The sequence below is a fragment of the Alligator sinensis genome, unplaced genomic scaffold (genome assembly GCF_000455745.1).
Source record: "Alligator sinensis unplaced genomic scaffold, ASM45574v1 scaffold842_1, whole genome shotgun sequence".
NCBI classification, from domain to species: Eukaryota; Metazoa; Chordata; order Crocodylia; family Alligatoridae; genus Alligator; species Alligator sinensis.
The window spans coordinates 566351-586838 of NW_005842295.1; the positions used below are offsets into that span (position 1 = coordinate 566351).

General features: G+C 46.7%; 2 protein-coding genes across 4 annotated transcripts in view; one reads left to right on the top strand and one right to left on the bottom strand.

The window, feature by feature from the left end:
- LOC112551022 (endogenous retrovirus group V member 2 Env polyprotein-like) overlaps window positions 1–285 on the top strand; it is a 49223-nt gene extending 48938 nt beyond the window's left edge. The window contains exon 7 of the mRNA XM_025209574.1: window positions 156–285. Coding sequence (XP_025065359.1) covers window positions 156–245 — 90 coding nt within the window. The 3' untranslated portion in view covers window positions 246–285. The remainder of the gene's footprint in view (window positions 1–155) is intronic.
- LOC102385443 (spermatogenesis-associated protein 7 homolog) overlaps window positions 1–20488 on the bottom strand; it is an 86285-nt gene that overhangs the window by 65506 nt on the left and 291 nt on the right. The window contains exon 1 of one of the 3 annotated variants that reach the window (XM_025209576.1): window positions 18245–18262. The exons of 1 other annotated variant lie outside the window; for it this stretch is intronic. Coding sequence is in view for 1 of the 2 variants with exons in the window: in XM_025209575.1 (XP_025065360.1) it covers window positions 9575–9653 (79 nt within the window). In the remaining variant the exon portion in view is untranslated. Of the gene's footprint in view, window positions 1–9574; window positions 9669–18244; window positions 18263–20488 lie in introns of those variants that run through there. One more of the 3 variants, XM_025209575.1, reaches the window with a different exon arrangement.

Genomic DNA, 20488 nt, shown 5'->3' on the forward strand with positions numbered 1-20488 from the left:
TCCAAGTACCCCTAGGTGTATGCATACTCCTGCTTGACAACCTCTGTACTAGAGGAATGACCATAATGAGTTCCAAACCTAGTGGGTTGTTATTTTTATTTAATGGTGTTTCTTGCCTGTGTTATTTATGTTCACTTTCTTTGAATTTTCTGCAGTTTTATATCACCTGCACAGACCCACTACACCTGGGAAAAACCTTCCAGCAGCTGTTTGTTTCTATGGCCACTTTAATTTTTACAGTCTAATTGAAAAAAATCAATAAATAAATGTGTAGCAAATTTACACCTGATTACTGTGCAGTTATGCATGTGTAGATGCGACCACATGTAGCTGTGATACTAGGGGTCTGGCCTGAGGCTAGCCTCAGGGCTCCAAGCTGGGAGCCTCTCCTGCCCTAGGGCTGGGCTGCCTCTATGCCAGCCCCTCCCTCAGGCCTTTAAAAAAGCCTGCAGGCACTCAGAGCCCTGGGACACACCAACGGGGAGCCTGAGGCCACTCCAGACCCTTGTGACTCCCTGGGCAGGCTGCAGGGCAGCCGTCCTAAGCTGCCTGCACCCCAGCGCGGCTGCCAGAGCCCCGCCATGCAGTCCTGCAGGCTGCTGCAGGCTCCAGCCAGGCCTGCCAGCTCACAGCGGCAGGCAGCAACTGGATGCTGGAGTCAGTTTCACCTGCCTGCAGCCCACCCTCAGCATGGAGATGCTTTGGGGCATTACCTCTGCCCCACATTGGCGCTTTGCTGGTGTTTTGGGGCACACTGGGCCCCTGTGCCAGGTATTGCAGGCAGCCGTCCAGGCCCAGTGGCACAGGGATTGCTGCTCAGGGGCCCAGACAGCCAGTGTGGATCGATGATGGCATCCTCATCCATGGCCATGGACACACCCATGCCCAACACCCAGGGCCCCAACTGGTCCAATGAAGGAGACTGGTGACCACTTGGCACTGTGGGGCAAGGCAAAGATGCAGCACCAGTTCAAGTGGGCTGGCACTCCAACACCCATGTCTATGAGGGGCTGTCAGCCTGGATGTGGGAGTGCGGGCACGACTGGTTGTCATGGCAGTGCCACATAAAGATCAAGGACTTGCGAGCACAGTGGGTTTCCATTGGTTGGGGAATGCCCAGAAGTCCATGTCCTTTATGCAGGAAATGACAGACATGCTTGCACTCCAGGACTCAGGCTGCGGCCATGCTGTCTATAGCAGCACAGGCGCCTTGCCCAAGCACCTGCCCTGGCCTGACAGCTCTGGTGACATGTCACCAAAGGAGGGCCCTTAAGGTGTCTAGCAGCCTATCCTGCTGAGCTCCCCAGCTGCACCCTGCAACAGCAACTTGGGGAGCCCAGGCCAGCGCCTGCCGCAGAAGCTCCGCAGTCCCAAACAGCTATGTCACTGCCACACCCCACCATCCGAGGACACTGCCCAGAGCTGCACGCTGTCACCAACAGCTGTGACTGGGCGGAGCTGACAGCCATGCCAGCCCCAGCCATGAAAGTGGGCCCTCCTCGCCCCTACCCCTTCCCCCCCCTCTGTACTTCCCTGGCCTCGGCTTTCCCCCCCACACAGCATGCAAGGAAGTGGGAGACAGTGCCAAACTTTATTGAGCAACCCATGCCCCTGCACCTAGGTGGGCATAAGCCTCTCATGCTGAGGAATATGTCAATTCCAGCAGCAATTTCCTTTTCAGCAGCGGGGAGCAGGGACGTGTAGTGTAGCCATCCAGGCGGCAGCAGAGGTTGCAGGGCAGCCTGGGCTTGCCCCCCATACTGTCATACCTCAGGGTCCTGTACCAGGTACACAGGTGCACCTGAGGCACTATGGCCAGCAGCAGCAGCAAGGCATAGTGGGTCAGGCATCCCTTGGTCCATGCAAACAGGTTCTTGTGCATGGCCCAGGGCATGTGCAGCAAGGGCATGCTTGGGATGCAGCAGCAGCATGGGGGGGCTGGCACCGGGGCACCTCCTTGGAGAGGCCCCTTGTGGGCAGGGTGGGATGCAGGCAGCTTCTCATCCCAGTTGTCCAGGAGCCCTATGCCCCCTGAGCCCAGGCACTGTGGGCTGGGTGGCAGTGCAGCAGAGCAGTTGGCCTTCAGAAGAAGGGGGGAGAGCAGGGTCTGAAGCCATAGCAGGAGGTGCTGCCAGGAGCCTGGCTTGTCCCGTTGTGGGAACGGGGCGGAGGAGGCAGGCTGCCTGTGGCCAGCACCCAGCGGCCTGACAGCCCCAGAGGAGCAAGCAGGGAAGGGGGGCTTGGCCAGTGGCTGCCTGACCCCAGGCCTGCCAGGCCACCTTACCATGGTCCCTGGCCACCTGTGCATATCTGACCCCCGAGTTTAGGGCTGGGCAGCGCACAGCCCTGGGTACAGAGCATCTTATCTCAGATATGTTGCAAACTCTGACAAACAGCTTCTGTCTTATGGCTCTTCAGGGGCTGCTGCTATGCATGGGGGAGAGGCCTCCCTTGGCAGCTTTGAGGCCTCAGGGTCACCAGCACCCACAGCCAGGGCCCCATGGATGTGCCAGTTCCACCAGAGAAGGACCCTGAACAGGACCCTCCTCCTGGACTGCTTGGTCATGGCATTGGAGGACCAGCTGGGGGACACTCGGGCCTGGCAGGTGGAGGATGTGGCCTGCCAGGACAGGTAGAGGACACTGGCTGGGAGAAGGTGCGGGACCAGGTGGACCGGAAGTTCTGGGCAGCTCCTAGCCCTGAAGTGTGAACAGGTGGAGACACTGGAAAAACACAATGCCATCCTAGCCCAGACAGTTCAGGCCACCGATGATGACTGCCAGGTGCTGGACACTGTTCTGACACTGGTGGTCACCTTCATGCCACCCGCTACCCAGCCCCTGACCCTAACCTTGCCTGCTCCCTGGTAGTCACCCACTGTCCTCCTGTCATTGCCTAAGAATGCCCTCATGTGGGCATGGGAGGAGGTCCTGAGCTGCCTCCAGGAGCCCCTGGCCCAGCCCCTGCCCTGGGTCTGGTACAATCCAGCTCCCCTGCCCCTGCCTGGGCCCAGCCCTGCCACTTGCCTTGCCTACAAGCAGGTGTGGAGCAAGAGCTGCCTGCAGTGAGGTCAGGACCCTGCATAGCATGTCATCCCTGCTGGGCCTGGACACCAGCTGCTGGAGGGGGAGCCACCTGAACAGGGGAGCACCAGCTACCATCACATCTGGGAGAGCCCCCCACCCACCACACTTGCCATAGCATGTGTATCCATGGGGGAGTAGCCAGAGGCTGGGGTGCTGGCCACCTGTCTCCGGGCTCTCCCACCCCAGGATGACACAAAAAGGACATTGAACAAAGTTTTTAAGGGGAAGAATATGTTTTATTGTTGGTGGGAGAGGTGGGTGAAGGAGGGGCTCTGTTTAGTGGGGGGGGAGGGGCTCTGTTTGTTGGCGAGGGAGGGGAGTCTGTTTTGATGCGAGGGGAATAAAAACTGTAAGACATGTCTGCAGTGAGTGTGGTGCTGGGGCTGGATGTGGGGGGTGGGAGGTCTATGGGCAGTGATACAGGTGGGCTAAAGTAGGGAGTGCTGGAGGAGGTGGTTGGCCAGCACCTCCTGTACCTGGTGCTCTGGCCCCCATGGGTGGATGCACAGCTCTCCTGGGGCCTTGGCTGCTGCCACCACAGGTGGTGCTCCTGATGCCAGGTGTCCTGCGCGTGCCATGCCTCCACTGCCCAGGCCTGGCGGATAAGCTCCCCCTGGGCCTCACAGATGTTATGCAGCACACAGGCCGTGATGATGACCTGGGGGAGGTTGTCCTCAGTGAAGTCAAGGCAGGTGGTGGGGGTCCATGTGTGGCCCGTGTAGGGCTGCATGAGCCAGGGCAGAAGTGCTGATGGTCCCTGATGAGGAGGGGTGGGACCACCACATTTTCAGCACCACTGGTGTGAAGCACCCACTCTCCACCAGGCCCGGCAGGCTGGAGTTCCAGAAGATGCAGGCATCATGGGCACTGCCAGCTCAGCTGGTGCTCACGTGTGTGAAGTCACCGCAGTGTTCCACGATGGCCTGGAGGACCATGGAGCGAAAGCCCCTCTGGCTATAGTAGAGGTTTTCTCTGTGGGGCAGGCAGGTGACAGGGATGTGGGTCCTGTCAAAGGCCACACTGCACTGGGGGAATCCCAGGGAATGGACCCCCACAACCAATGCCAGGGGGTCATGCATGCAGAGCATGTCCTGGAGGGTGCCCCAGCATGTCCTGGAGGGTGCCACAGACCTCTAGGATGACCTCCCTGGCAGTGGCCTTGCAAACACAAAACAGGTGGCTGACATACTGCAGGCTGGTGGGTGCAGCCAGCTTCAACGGAGCGCAGGCCAAGCGGGTATCTGCAGAGAGGGGCAGACACATGTTGGTGTGTTGTTGCTCCAGGTATGGTCAGAGCTGCTTCAGGTCTAGGAAGGTGGCTTGGGTCTTGCAGAAGGCCTCCAGCCACTACTCATTGTTCCAGGTATGCTGGACAACATGCCACCGCCAGTCCTGACTGGCCCAGCAGGTCCAGGGGTGGTGGGACTGGAGGCCCAGGAGGGCAGCCCCAATGGTGGCATCCTGGAGCCCATCGTCAGTGTCTCTCCCAGGCCTGCTCCAGCCAGGCAGATGGAGTGTAGGTAGCAGGTGCATGGTGGTGCCCCTGGGATGCCATCCCTGCGCTGGACCTGCTGCTCCTGGCCAGGGTAGTGGCTGGGCAGAGAGCAGTGAGCGGGGCTGCCTTTTGAAGAGGGCTGCTAGCTGCTGGCAGCTGCAGCTGGAGCCCCCATTGCAAGGCCCCAGGAAACAGGAGCAGATTAGCAGCCAATCTGCTTTCTCTTCCCTACATGTGTAGATACTTGTTCAGAACCATTTACTTACAAGTAATTTATTTGTGAATAAACCGGTGCTGTATCAAATACACATGCAGACGTGTCCACTTTAATGTATTTTTTCAGAAGTTATTTTAGAGAAAGACTCAGGTTAAAAACTGTATGAAGGAAAAATCTGATATTTCTTATAGCAGACAGATAACTCTCTATGGAATTCTTTTGATTGCCTATAAAAGATGGAAAATACTAAAAGGTGAAAAGAGAACATCAGAAGTTCTATGTGGAAGTTACAGAAAACAGGATGTACTTTGCTTAGTTCCACATAACAATAGTAATAATGAACAGATATAACAAGACAGATAATGGCATGCACAGAAAGGATGAGGCAGAATCTCCCTTAATCTTTAGAATTAAATACAATATTAAGACAATCTAAAAGAATGAATCAAAAGCAGAAGGCTGTGGTAGTTACTGCTGTGAGAAGGGACTGTTCTATAAGGACAAAAGGCCTGATTGTGCAAGTTGGGAGAAATGCCAGCAGCTTCCATAGATTTCAGTGAGCATTTAGAGTATTTGTCCCTAGCAGGAACTGGCCTGCAGTATGAAATAGTGCAAAAAAAATTTTAGTGACAGATAGTTATGCTGCCTTCTACTGTGCATGCCTACTTGTAATGTAATCCTTACTGAGTAAGTAAAGCATATCATGGTGTGGCTACAAATTAGCCACATAAGGTTCTTAAAGCTGAGAATGTGGGGTGTTCAATATAACTTTGAAAGAAAAGTAGGTTTGAGCAGATGTGTGTTCTTATCTTTCTCAGAGATTTTCTATTCATTGCACAAGTTTGGATGCAGGGTGGTGGATCTTACTTCCCAGGAGAAAGAGAGCTATATCATTTCAGACTATTACCATTATAGGGACCTACCTAAATTGTGGTGGAAGTTCACAGCACAGTAGCACCTTTACTTTCACTCTTTTCACCGCGTGCCCCACCCCACAATTCTGAATGGCTGAGAGGCAATTACTGCCGTGGTTTTTGCCTCTCAGGCACTCAGTGGCAGGGGTGGGGCACACAGTGAAAAGAGCAAGGTTAAAGGCGCTGTTGTGCCACAAACTTCTGCCATGATTTAGATAGGTCCCTAGTTTCAGGGGGTTGCAGTGTCCCCCCACCAACTCCTTTTCAGACCATGCCCTGTGAGCAGCAGCCAGGGACTTTAGAAAAAAGAGTGCCCAAATCAGTAAGAATTCCCTCCTCCCTTCCCCTCTGTGCTCAGTGACATATTCCCTCTCCCACCTGCTACTGCTGTTGTCCCCACTGTCTCCAGGGGAGGCAGGAGCCCTAGATCTGGTCCTGCCTCACTTCAGCCAGACTTGAAAAAGGTCTCCACCCTAAAATGGAAAGACTTTTTCAGGCATTTGGAATTTTATTTTAACCAAATCTTCTGCCTGGGTCATACCAACAGCCAGCTGGTTGCATTTCATGGTACTTAATTTCTAGGTCTCTTAAATGGCACTGTTCACCAACTTGGGCTCAACTCATCCCTACTTTAAACAACTGTCAGGGTTCAACAAGCATCTCCCAAGACAGTCTCTCAGAAATTGGGAATTGGAGCATAGCTAAGCAGTGCCACCTATGCCCCCTCTCCGACTAGCACAATCCCTTGTTTAAAAGTGTACTAGTCAGTTGCTGAGCAAAAGCAGATTTTCTGTCACTGGGTGGTCTCCCTTATACCTGTAGCTACAGAGAAAAGGTGAAAAAGCAGGACTGGAGAGATGAATAAAAGACAGAACACAACAGTTACTTATTAATTCTCTTTGATACCAAGGAGCGTTATGCCTGGAAATTGTCCCTGTGAACTCAGAAAAAACAAGAACAGAAGACAAATAAAACATGGTGCACATGAAAATAAGGGCAAATTTAACTTCACAGGGCAGGCTCTTGTTCTTGGTTCCTTTACATTAACAGGACCTGAAAAAGTAGCAGCTGGCAAATTTAGCTTGCAGTATATTTAGAAAAGCATCTTTCTTTTTAAAAGATCTACTCAGATCTATCTTTTCTGGCATTTTCATTAGTACTTTGTGTAAGGCACTATTAGTTAGAGTTTGTAGTAGGGGCTGTACTGAGTAGGAGAGGTTTGAAGGCTTTTTGACTGAGCCTAATTAGAGGGGTGGGAATGCCTCATGGGTATAAAAGCCTAAATGCCAGCAACCACTGGGAGCTAGTTAAAAAGGCAGGAATCAGGAGTTTGAGTGAATTTGATTTGGTTATGGGTATGTATTTTGGGGAGCAGTGGTTTTTCTTTTTTAATCTTCCTGCAAGGTCTTTTTTCTAAGGATGGCAACTATGGCATCCCTGCAAGAGCTTCCAAGCAAGACAGAGAGATGAGGATGACAGGACATATAAGATGTAGGATGTACATTATCCTTGAATAAGAACCTACTGACAACTGCACACATTTGAAGTATTGCCTGATAATGCATCCAAATGAAAATCCTCATATACTTATCAAGAAGGATGATTCTACAGGCAGATCTTTAGAAGATGCAGGGAACGAGGACTTCATGGGTGTGTCCAGATGAGTGCGCATGGTCAATATATGGCGCCACAGACCTGTCTGCAGTGCCACACATGCACATGCCACACATGCAGGCATTCTCTGCACTGCTGATTTGCAGTGCAAGGAGGTTTTTTGATACTGGGAAATGCCACTGTAAAAAAAAACAACACACTAGAAAAAAGCAGGGCAGCACATGTGGCAGCAGCATGCACCACCTGGAACCAGCTGCCAGCCAGGCTCCGTGCTGCCAGATCATCACCTCTGGAACCCTGGGAGGCCACCAGGACCCCAGGTAAGGCTGCTGGGGCCAGCTCAGGTGCTGGCCCCAGCCTCTCCTACCCTGCTCAGGGCAACTTGCCGTATGCCAGAGCACGAGTGCAGGAGCACTCCCTGGGGACAAGTAGCAGCACAACGGTGTACTTCTGCTATTTGTCCCTGGGAAAACATGTGCGCGCACTCATCTGGACATGCCCTGTAAGAGCTAACTCTTGCAACTGAGGCAATTAGTTTAGGTGGTTGACTAGATTCGAGAGCTAAGATGGTGGGAATGATGTGGAATTATATTAAGACAAATGTATAAGTACTATTGGAACTTCCATCCCTAGTAAGAGAAAAGAATTGGTAGGAAAGGACTACAGACCTGTGTAAATGTACAGGAACCTCAAGCAGATCATTAAGCAGAAGACCAACAAGGAATGGAAAATGAGACTGTAAGAAGTCTCAGTAAGGAGGAATATCTTTCTCTGGTCAAAAAAAATGCTGAAACAAAGAAAGAAGGGCCAAAGGCTTTGTTGACTTTGACCTTGGAAAGAGCTTTTTTGGTTATATAAATAAAAAGAAACTCAAAATGGAAGAAGCGGATGGGGGGTGGGGAATCAAGTTTAACCTAGACAGCCCCAAGAACTGAACTAATAATTTATCTCAGTCTTCAATGAGAATGAATAGGTAACTGAAAATATTGGTTGTGTACTATATGGAAATGAAAATTCAAATTTACCTATCACCATATCTGAGATGGAAGCAAAATTTAGACTGCTTATTGTCACAAAATCTGGGTGTCTGGATAATCTCCTTCACTGAATACTGAAGGAATTGCTATATGAAACAGAAATTATTTTAGCACAGACCTTCCTTGAATCTGTTACCAACCTGTTACCTTGACTTCAATAGCAGTAAGATCCTAAAACAGATAGTGAAGGAAAAAAATACTGAAAGATATAGAAGGAAAAAGAAAAGAGAACAAAACATAATACGTGTTTATCAGAAATGATTGTGTCAGATTAATTTAATAGTGTTCTATGACCAGATAACAGGCTTCTTGATTCCCTGTCTCTTGGGAAATTATTGATCCAACTGAAGGGGATGGGGATCAATGCTACAATTATGAAATGGATAAGGAGTTGGAAGACTACTAGATGTTATGTTGAAAGCAGCATTATCTAACTGGGGCTAGAAAATATATATTTTTTCTCTTCACAAATGTAACTTCTTGTTGTTATAATTATTATTTTCCTCTGAGGCACTGGGATGTTTTTGTCTGAGGTCCAGTGATGATCCTCCCTGGCTAAAGCGTTCTTGTAACAGGATGTTCTGCCCCATTATGGGGGAACAGTCATCCCTGTTAAGAAAGCCTAGCTGTGGAGCTTTTGAATAAGCAAGTGTCCCATAGCGAGCTCTAAATGCTCTCAGAGAAGTGAGCGGGGCTTACTGCAAGGAGGGGCTAGGCTGCTGTGCTGGGGCCAGAATAAAAGGAGCTGTTCAGGTGTCTAGGACAGGACAGAAGGATTTTATTGCGTTTATTTATATATTTAAAAGGCTGAACTTTGCTTTAGAAGGCTTGCTGAGGAGCTCCTCGTGGAACAGATACCCCTGAAAAGACAGCAACCCACTTACAGTCTTACTCTTCCACTTAGTCATGCTAATCACCAAATTTGGGGACAGGAAGAACATTTTCCTATAGTTTAGACTCATGATTTCCTTACATCATTTTCAAGCATCTAAAACGGTAATAAAAGCTCCAAAATTACATTGGCCTTTTCTGTCCCAATTAAGTAGCTGAGATTCACTTAAGTAGTGATTAGTATTTATTTCTGCCCTCTATGACAGAATAATGCTCTAACAGACCTTTTCCTGTAGTACATGGCCTGGGGCTCAGCTAAAACTTGTGATCTCTTAGGTATTATCCAACTGGGAGACATTAGTACACATGAGGGAGCTTACTTATCAGTATATCTTCCACATGATGGCAGGACAGGTGAGCTGATTGCCGGCAAGAGCAACCAAACTGCCTCTCAAACATGTAGTCATGCTGTGGAAGCCTGGTAGGCTTTGGCAGGAAGCACAGTCAAGCACCTATTTCCAAAAAGGCAGAGACACTTTTCTTACTTTTTAAGGCAAAGCTATTTGCAGATAAAACTCATAGTTTCATAGTTTGTAGGGTCGGAAGGGACCTTGACAGATCAACAAGTCCGACCCCCTGCCCAGGCAGGAAAGAGTACTGGGGTCAAACGACCCTGGCAAGGTGTTCATCTAGTCTCCTCTTAAAGACCTCCAGGGTAGGAGCCAGCACCACTTCTCTTGGAAGTTGGTTCCAGATCCTAGCCGCCCTGACAGTGAAGTAGCGCCTCCTGATGTCTAGTCTGAATCTACCCTCTGCCAGCTTGTGACCGTTATTTCTTGTCACTCCTGGTAGCGCTCGGGGGAACAGGGACTCCCCCAATGCCTGCTGGTCCCCCCTGACTAGTTTGTAACAGGCCACTAGATCCCCCCTCAGCCTTCTCTTGTGGAGGCTGAACAGGTTCAGGTCCCTTAGCCTCTCCCCGTAGGGCCTGCCCTGCTGCCCCGATCATGTGGGTGGCCCTCCTCTGGACCCTCTCAATGCTGTCCACATCCCTCCTGAAGTGCGGCGCCCAGAACTGGACGCGGTACTCCTACTGCGGCCTGACCAGTGCTGCACAGAGAGGGAGGATCACCTCCTTGGACCTGCCTGAGATGCATCTGTGGATGCATGACAAGGTGCAACCGCACCTTCCTGACCGCGTCCCCACACTGTCGGCCCATGTTCATTTTGGCAGCAATAATGATTCCAAGATCCTTTTCTGCCTCTGCACTGACAAGAAGGGAGTTCCCCAGCCTGTAGGTCTGCTGCTGGTTCTTCCTCCCCAGGTGCAGCACCTTGTACTTGTCAGTGTTGAAACCCATCCTGTTCTCATCTGCCCACCCCTGTAACCTGTCTAGGTCCAATTGCAGCTTATTCCTCCCTTCTAGCATGCCCACATCCCCCCACTCTTCAGACTGTTCATTAACAAAGAATATGGCCACCTCCTGGGCAAGTAAAAGCAAGGGGTAAGCAGGTCTATACAGACTTGATGGCTGTGAACCCATTGTCTACATGTTGTGAAGTTTGGTATTATAGTCTTCTCAGTATTAACATCAGTATTTGACTGTTATCTAAGAGTATTCTCATAATATTCATGCAATATTTCAGTGGATGCATCTACACAAGATGTTTACTGTGGAGTTGCCCAATTAGCTCTACAGTAAAATCTCAGCATCTACACATGCAGCCCTATTAGGTCGCAGAAAACTAATTACTTCTGCCATAGGTTAGCACTTGTAAACACAAGTATTAACTATCCTACAGTTGCAACACATGTGTAGATGTTGACAGGGCTGACACGAGCGTGCTTCATTGCACAGCTGCCTACTGACTAGCCCAGCACTGGAGCACCCTTGTGCCTCAGCCAACTCCTCTGCAGCATGTTGAGCTGGATCAGAGCAGCCCTGGGTAGGCAGGCTGACTCCCCAGATCCCTTGCCAGCCAGGGCTGCTTCAACCTGGCTCAACATGCTATGGTTCTGGGCACACGTGTAAACATAGTGTCCAGGGGCAACAAACTCCAGCATGACATGAGCCAGAGTTTGAGTCCATTCATATCATGTGTAGACGTGCCTAGTGACTCTTGGTAATTAGCTTATTTATTCCTGATTGGCTGCATTTTTTTTTATCTGTGACAAGATGTGATGTATTACACTATAAACAAATGTTCTATAAGATTGTTAAACTGAAAAATCTATACAAATAGATCTATTCTTAGGATTCTATTTATTAACAATTATTCTACGATTCCTATTTTCCCAAATTTAAACCCTTAGGTTCATAAATCACAGTTGATATGTCAAATGCTAGGTCGAACATGACCATCTTGAACATAACATCCTCTCCAGATGCTACAATTTGTATTTGAAACGTGCTGGTATACAACAACTAATACTATGTTTTAACAGCTGACAAAGGTTATATGGACATTCGTTTCTCCTAGGAGAATTGCTGACCTACCAAAAGAAACAAGTGTACAGTGTTCATGGTTTTTCTCCCAGAGCAAAAATGGCTGCTCTAGGACAATGAGGGTTAAATGCTCCAGAGAGTTTCTCCTGGGAATGTGAATGTGAGCGCATCTAAATGTGCTACTAGGATGCACCAATAAACTTCAGTGCATATCATGATGGAGTTTATTGTTCCCAGGCACACCATTTGAACATACGCCCAGGACTACAGCATGTTGAGCTGGATTGGAGCACCCCGGTTGGCAGCGGGCCCAGGGGCTAAGCCTACTGGGGCATGAGGGTGCTCTAGTGTGGGGCTAGCCTGTAGACAACCCCTGTACTGAAGTACCCTCATGTCCCAGATAGCTGTATCAGCATCCACATGTGTAGTGCTGCAGAGTAAAATCCTCACAGCAGGGTAGTAGTACTTGTATTTATAAGTACTACCCTACTGTGGAGTTGCTTAGTTTCCTGCGGCCTAATAAAGCCGCACGTGTAGACACAAGACGTTTACTGCAGAGCTGATTCAGATGTGCCCTGTCTGTACATGTTTCCTTCAGAAAGAAGCCACAGCATAGTCCTCCAAGATACCAGGGTGCCAGAAGATGTTACTTAAAAGGAAACTGCAAGAGTGATCTAAACTGATCTAAACTGCTAAGGAACTAGTTACCTTCTAGCTGAGTTGTAGCCAAAGGCAGCTGTACTAGGCACAAGGGACAGACAGCCAGGCTGCTCAGGGGCTAAGAGCTACAAACAGTGACTAAGAAGCTGCAAAGTCAGGCAGGAAGGTCCTTAGTGTCAGAATGAACACACCTGTGATGGCTACTGCATCACCTGACCAGAAGGGGGCAGGACTTACCATGTATATAAGCTCAGGACCTGACCCTATGTGGGCAGTCTGGCCCTGGAAGCTACAGAAGGAGCTCCAAAGCAGGAGGAGCCAAGAGAGCTCCTAGCTGGCACTAGTGCTACTTTGGGGGAGGCAAACAGAATACTGCTGCCTTGCAGAGGAATATGACCTAGAATAAAAAAAGACGACTTATTGTACAGATAGATAGCCACTGTTTATGTTCAGGTCCAGAGCGGTTTAGTTGGTGTTAGGGCCAGAACACGTATTCCTTTGTTATAGTTCATACCAGCTGTTTGGGTGGGACTGTAAGGGGTGGCTTTGGAGATCACAGTGGTGCCAGAAGAATTCTCCCAGATCACTTGAACATGTGTATACTACAATAGTTTCTTCTTTTAGTGGCTACAGCACAGAGATGGTTATAGATGGAGACAAAAACTGCAGCTTTATACTTTGATGCTGCTACCATGGTGTGCTGTGCTATTGGCCTGACTGCACAGAAGCTTACTACAGTACATTATTGTGCTTTCTGTCTACTGTACCTTGGTGTCTTACAGTTCTCAATACTAATATTTTGTTTGAAATGAATGCTAGCTATCACTGTAACAATGAAGGGCAACAATAGCCAATTCCAAAATATAAAAGGCCAGTGAAAAGGAACTATACAATCCAGGGATCCTGGAAAGCTGGGAATTCTTCCTGAATAGGGAAAAAATTCTGGGTAGCAGAGCAGCAAAGCAGCTCCACTCTATCCACTATTATATTCCTAGAACCAAGGTACAATGGAAATGCATTAGTTGTAGCTTAGCTGCCAGAGCACCTCCGCTGGAATCAATGCCAGGCCTGATTAGAAGAACTAGGCAGCTGTAAATGTGGTTTAAAGCTATCTTTGTGAGCACATCTTGGTTAAATCCAAGAACTGGGTTTTGTAACTTGAAACCCTAGGGGGAAGGGAGAGGGTTGGCTGGGGAAGCAGGGTGTGGGGCCTGAAGCTGCTGGCAGGGGCTGAGGTTGTTGGAGGGGTAGGCGGCACAGGGTAAGCTGCTTGCCCCACCACTGTCCACACCACCTGCCCCCCTACTGCTCCCCTGATAGCCTGCCCTATAACATGCTTCCCCACTGCCTCCCTCACCACTGCAGCAGGGAAAGCAGTAGTAGTGGGACAGGTGGTGGAGGAGACAAATTTAAGATGACCCTTTAAAAAACAGATTCCAGACATAATAAATTATAACAAAAGTATACATTTTCCAGGTCTAGAATTTAATTACAGGGGGAGTCACCTTAAATTCAGGGTCATCTTGGATTCGGGTAAATATGGTATTTATCTGAACAATTTAATATTAACAATCATTCAGCAGTTGTCTTGAATGCATTCCAATGGCTTTAAACATGTAAATAACGTTAACTTATCATTTGTGAACTCCACAAGTATTCCCTTCAGTAACAATAAGAAATACTGCAAATAGTAAGGCCACATTAGCTAGTTATTTAATGCAAAGCTGTAAATCTTCAAGGGCAACAGGTGATATCTAAATTATTAAGGAAAGCATTAAACTTGCAGTGTGAAAGTGTTTAATTTAAAGATTAAACTGGCCCAGAGAGTGAAGGAACTGAACCACAGGAAGTGGAAGGAACTGAACCACATATATTTGACTTGTCTAATCAGATAGCTTAAAGATGGTGATTTTCAGCCAGGCTGCTGCAGCACCTTGGGGTGCCTTGAGATCCATTCAAGGGTGCCACAGAGCGCTAAGTAATGGTAGCATTGTTAGTTGTGCATATATGATTCACAAGAGAAACCCAGGGATTTAAATAGTCATCCACAGCATTAAGAACATTCTGATCTGTTGTGGAGTGACTGCAACAGAAAAACTGCTCTATTATTTTCCCATAGTCAAAAAATGAGTGCAAGCAAAGAACTGGTATTTTCTGGGGGGGTGCCTTGAGTCTAAAAAAGGTTGAGAACCACTGGCTTAGGGTGAAAAACTGATAGGTTTGCCATCCACTCCTTTGGCACAAAAGCCTTTGATTTCAGGAAGAAGTCATTCAGCATGCAGTATGGAGCCAAAGCAGGTCTGTTATACAGCACAGCCTTGCTGACTGGCATTAATGATGGCCCCACTGTAAACCACTATTCAAATGAACAAAAGTGGAAATGAAGGTGCTTGCAACCTGAGGGCAGGTGTTCAGAACATTACAGGATTAGGCCCTTAGCAAACAAGGACAGAGTATATCTTGGATATCAAGGTGCTTCTGAAATCATCTAGGCATTTCACCCCTCTAGGCATCTTTAATACCTTGTAAAATCTAGCCTTACGTGAAAAAACATGATTAAGTAATTCATGAAGTGGCATTGCTTAATTTATCTGAATAGGTACAGTTCAATTTTACAGTAATTACTGCATATTTGAGGAGGGCAATCAAATAATGGAAGATGCAGAGAAGGCTTTTAATGCCTCTTTTCTTTCAGTCTTCATGAATAATGTCAGCTATTAAATGATGAGCACAGTTGGCAGCAAGGGTAGGGGAGAAGATAATCAACCTAGATTGGGAAAGAACAGGTTAGAAATTACTTACAGAAGCTGGATGTTTTTAAGTCCAGAGTCAGACAAAATTCATCTTACAGCCTTAAAGGAATTAGAAGGCAAGGTAGATTTGCAGAGACTAACCAAAGTACCATATTTGCCTGAATTTAAGATGACCCCCCCCCCCCAATAATTAGTTTTAGACAGAAAATGTATAAATTTGTCATAATTTCCCATGTCTACAATCTAACCATTGAAGGGCCATCTTAAATACATCCTCCTTACTATTGCAGCAGGGAAAGCAGTGGCAGGAGGGCAGGTTAAACAGCTTGCCTCTGTTCCTTACCTGTCCCAACCTTGCCTCCTGCTGCTCTGGGCATCCAGTCCCTGCTCCATCAGCCTCATAGCCTCAGGTCCCCTGCCACCTCTCACCCCCTTCCCCCCACCTGCTCCCCTCAGCCTGTTTATGACAACACAGAAGCAACGAAAGGCAACATCTGTTTCTAACCCCAGAGGATATCAAGGGCCAGGTACAGACGTTACACTTTTATCAGTACAAGTGATCAGAAACCAGTTAAAAACCATAACAGAACAGATGTTCAATACACACAGACTAGTTTAAAAATGGCAGAATCCAGTCTAAGATTTGGCTCCTTCCCCCACTCCAAAGGGAAAATGTGTATTCTGTTCACTACGAATCTAAACTATGCCGCTTACAGAAAAGTGCAAAACTTAGATCAATTCTGCCTCAGGCTTTTTGAATTTCTGTACCTAGCCAAGGTGCAGAAGATAAGGATCTACCAACATGGATTTATGAAGACCAAATCATGCTTGAACCACCAGATTTCCTTCTACAACAAGGTGACAGACTTTGTGAATTGCAAAGAGAGCAGTGGATATGAATCACTTGATTTAGCAAGGCTTTCAACATCGTTTCCCATGACATCCTCATTAGTTAACAAATGAAACACTATTTGGATGAAAGTACTGTAAGATGGATACATAACTGGTTGGATCATTGTGTTCAAAGAATAATCATCAATGGGAAGAAGTATTAGGAATGACCTCGATTAAACTGTAAAAATGGCCCAAAATTAATCAAACACAAGTCACTAAGAACAAGTGCAAAGTCCTGTATTTAGGATATGCACAAATGCAAATTTGAAAGTGACTGGCTAGGCTGCAGTACTGCAGAAAAGGAACTGGAGTTATAATGGACTGCAAACTAAAAAATAGTCCATGATGTGTTCATCTTGCAAACAAATAAAAAAGCCAGTAGCATATTAGTTTCTATAAAAAAGTGTGTCACTTGTAAGTAAAGGGAAGTGATTTTTTCCACTTTAGTCAGCAGTGATGAGGCCTCCCTTGGAGTATTATATCTACTTTTGAGCAACATACTTCAAGAAAGATGTGGAGAAATTGGAAATAGTCCAGAAGAAAGCAACAAAAATTATTAGAGGTCTAGGAAACATGATTTATGAGAGAAGACTGAAAGAACTGGGATTATTTAGTCTAGAGAAGACTGAGGGGGGATTTGGTAACAGTCTTCAAATATATGAAGGGTGGTTATAAAGATGGTGATAATCTATTTCTGTGACTATATGGGCCTAGATGAGAGTTAAGTTTAAACTATAACAGAGGAAATTTAAGCTGGATATTAGGAAGAACTTTCTCATTATGAGGGCAGTAAAACATTGGAACAGATTGTCTAAAGCGGCTGTAAAATATCCATCAGTGGAATTTTTAAAGAGCAGGTTAAACAAACACTTGTTTGGCATGATTTGAACAGGAATGATCCCACTTGAGGAAGGGACTGGTCCAGATGACCTCCTGATGTCCCTTCTAGCTCTATTTTTTTTCATGGTTTTTATGATTTTTTTTTTTATAGTACACTAGTTTAAATGCTGTAGCACATATCTGCAAAAAATAACCTCTAAATAATAACAGAGAGCACATACCTGTTACATAAGGGCTAAGAACCGGATGAGGCCATCAATCTTTTTCTAATAACTATCCAGGTGGCCAGTTAATAAAGTGATAATTAGTGAAATTCCACTAAATTAGCAAAGGATACAGCCAAATATAAACTTACCCAAGTGTGCTGGCTCTTATTTTGTTTGTTTTATTTCCTGGTAGCTAGGACAGTGATTAAAACCAATACAGAAAAACCTGGTACAATTACTGTAGATTAGATCTGATGTCCTGAAGATGTCCTATGCTTCAACAGGAATACAGGCGGAAACAAATGTCAGACTGGATCAGGCTAGTATCCTGGAGGCAATAGCAGCCAGTAGCAATCGCTCAGGAGATACCACAAGCAATTCAGTGCTGCAGTTATTGAATGACATCTACATGTAAAGTCCCACCCCCCCACCAATTATGATGGGCTTATGATCTATAAAGGTTTATATTCCCTCCAAGTCTCTTAGGGTGAAATCCTAGCCTAAGAGGTAAACTAATATTGGCTTTAAGGGTGGGAAGAGGGGGAGGAAGAGACCCAGAGGAGGGGGGTGTGGTGGTTTTTTCTTTGTTTGTTTGTTGGGGTTTTTTTAATCATTCTTATTGTAAATTTGGATGAAATTCTGGCTATTCAGAAATCAGCAAAAGTTTTGCCATTGCCTTCTATGGAGCCAGGATGTGACCCTTTATGCTTGTATCTCCCTTTATAGAATCTGTACAACATTCTTCATGCAGAAGTGTGTGTGTGTGAAATAGGTGGCTGGGCATAAAGAAGAGCTGAACCTACAAATTCTATAAATTATGTGATTCCCTTGATTGTCTAGGTTTTATGCTGTTTTATATCAGCTGAAGTTCCACCCCATTAATTTTATTAGAACAAATGGAAGCATTATTATAAATAATAAATGGTCATCTCTTAATAGACTACATTTAAAAGAAAAAAAATCTATTTATTTAAAACCTAGATTTGTAACTTGGATTGTTTTCATAGTACTAAAATAGTTTAGGCACCACCATAGGCTAATCAGATTAACATCTTCTGGAAGAGTACCATTTGGATGATGATGGGTGATTCAGCATAGATAACAAACAATCCTTGTGATATTTATCTCTCAAAAATAAGATATGGGACTTCTAATTATAGGCCCAACTTGCACGGTGCTAAAAGGTGCTGAAAACTAGAAGCTGACGCACTGAATTTTCCTTCTAAAAAAAAAAAAAAAAACACACACACCTGTATTTTTTCCCTGTAATTGTATTGGGTGTTAGTTGAAATCAATCATTTTTTCCATTTCTTGGTAACCAGATAGGGTTTTCAATTAAAATGCAAACCATTTTCAGCAAAGCCAGCCTTTAAAAATGAAAAATTGGTCAAAAAAGCAATTGTATGTTTTAAAATGTATTGATAAAAAATATAATTAATTTTCTTGAAAACCTCAAAAGAGGCACTGAATATCCTCAAGTGCCTGTTAACATGACAATCTTCTGATAAGTGCAATCTTTCAGGTCCAATACTGTGCACATTAAGGTCATGCCCCCCCTGTGCTTTCCCACATACCTAGATTTCTCAGGAAATTGTTTTTGGCTTGAGAACAAATGGCTGCCTTCACCTTGGATGTTCAGTTAGCCACGTTTGTTAGCAGGAAACTTCCCAGTGTTAAATATACGCATCTTAAGTTGGTGTGTGCATTTGTTTTTGTTTGTTTGTTTGTTTGTTTGTCTTGTAAAGACGGTGTATATAGTTAGCTAATGCAAGAGACTAATAATACATGCAGCGGACCAGAATAATTTTTAAATAAGTACAGCAGCATGACAAGGGCTAGAGAAGTCAGTGTGTGAGTATTGTGGATGGACAGGCAGGGGCATTACCTATCAGCAAAATCTTGGATTAGTAAGACTGAGATCACACAGTAGAATGAAGAAGCCCTACTGATCTTTGCTGTAAGAGTACTAGAAGTGAAAAAAGATACTTTAATTCGAATCCCCTCTACTATCTATCATCAGGTAGAAGCAACTCTCTGCTGGAGGTCCCTCAGCTGCAGTCAATCAAAGACTAACCTAAAAGACCTTTGACAGTTTAAAAAGATAGGCAGCAGTAGTGAACTGTACAGGGCTTATTAAAGTTAGGCCTGTCGAGGACTACATGAGCTGGGTTCTACTAGATTTTAGCACTAATCTAGCTTCACATCACTGGCGCATTAGGTCCTATATTCCCCCCTTTATATAATCTTATTACCTCACCTTACACACTGATTTTGTGTTTTCACACTCCTGGCTTCTTTTGATACCTAAATTGCAGAATTAGCCCCAAGTAAGGAAGTACTCAATTATGCCCCTGCAGAGGCATGGCAATGCTGGGGAGGAAACCATATGCCCAATCCGCAAGGCCATTCTTTTGAGGCCTAACAAGCTCAGAAGCACCAGAGGGAAATGGGCTGGCATCAAGGACTTGCTCTAGCTGCTCAGATCATCAAGCTTGTATCTCTTCTGATCATCACCAAGACGAATGGGTAAGGCACAGCTCCACTCTTAGACTGTCCCCTCGGAAACCACTGTTAGCAGCATGCTGGCTGCTTTCCTTACCCCAGGGGTCTCTTACAGAGTTCAGATATTATCTGTCACTTGCACTGCACCTTCCCGTATCAGCATGTCCATAATTTGCCCCAAAATTCAGGTCTGGGCTGAGCCCAGATCTGGCATTTTGGTTGGTTCCCAAGGGCCACCAGGGAATCTGACCCTGAATCCAAATGCATCTGGACCTACTTTTCCATGGGCTTGGTCTAATCTTCAGAAATGCTTTCATCATGGAAGCCTATACCTCCTGGAAACAGAGGCCCCTATTAAGCAAACCCTCTCCCCTCCCTCTTTCTTTGGGCTCAGTGAATTACCTACTGCTTTGAAGTCTAGCACAGGCACGCCAGGTGGAAATGGATGTTGCCTGGCCCCTCACTTGTCCCACCATCGTGTTTTTTCTATGGCAGCCCAAACGCTGAGCAAATAGATGCTGATCCCTTTTGTCATGTTGCATGAAAGGACAATCAGTGGCAAGACAAACGGGTGGTGCTGCTTTCTGGGGAGGAATGTACCTCCATGGTGCTTTCCCTGCTCCCTCAGGCCCATGTCCAGGGGCTGGCTGGGCAGGGAGGAGTCTTGCCCCAGAAGTGGCTCCACCCCTACTGTGGGGAAATGGGTCTGGTTGAGGGGGGGGGAAGCCCAGGATCTGACCAGGGCCAGATTACCCTTTAGTGGGTCCTAGGGAGGTCCAGGCCCCCATCCTCACTTCAGTGTGGCTGCCCATGGAAAGCAGGGTCAGAGCCAGGGCTAGAAAGTGAGGCTGGCTGAGGGCAGGGCAAGGGAAGGGAGCTGGGTGGGACCATTTGTGCCCTGCCATGGAGGGTAGGCCCCAGGGTCCCCCACGCCTCAGGGCCCTAGCCACCTGCCTAGGTGTTAATCCAGCCCTGGGTCTGCCTGAGCAGGG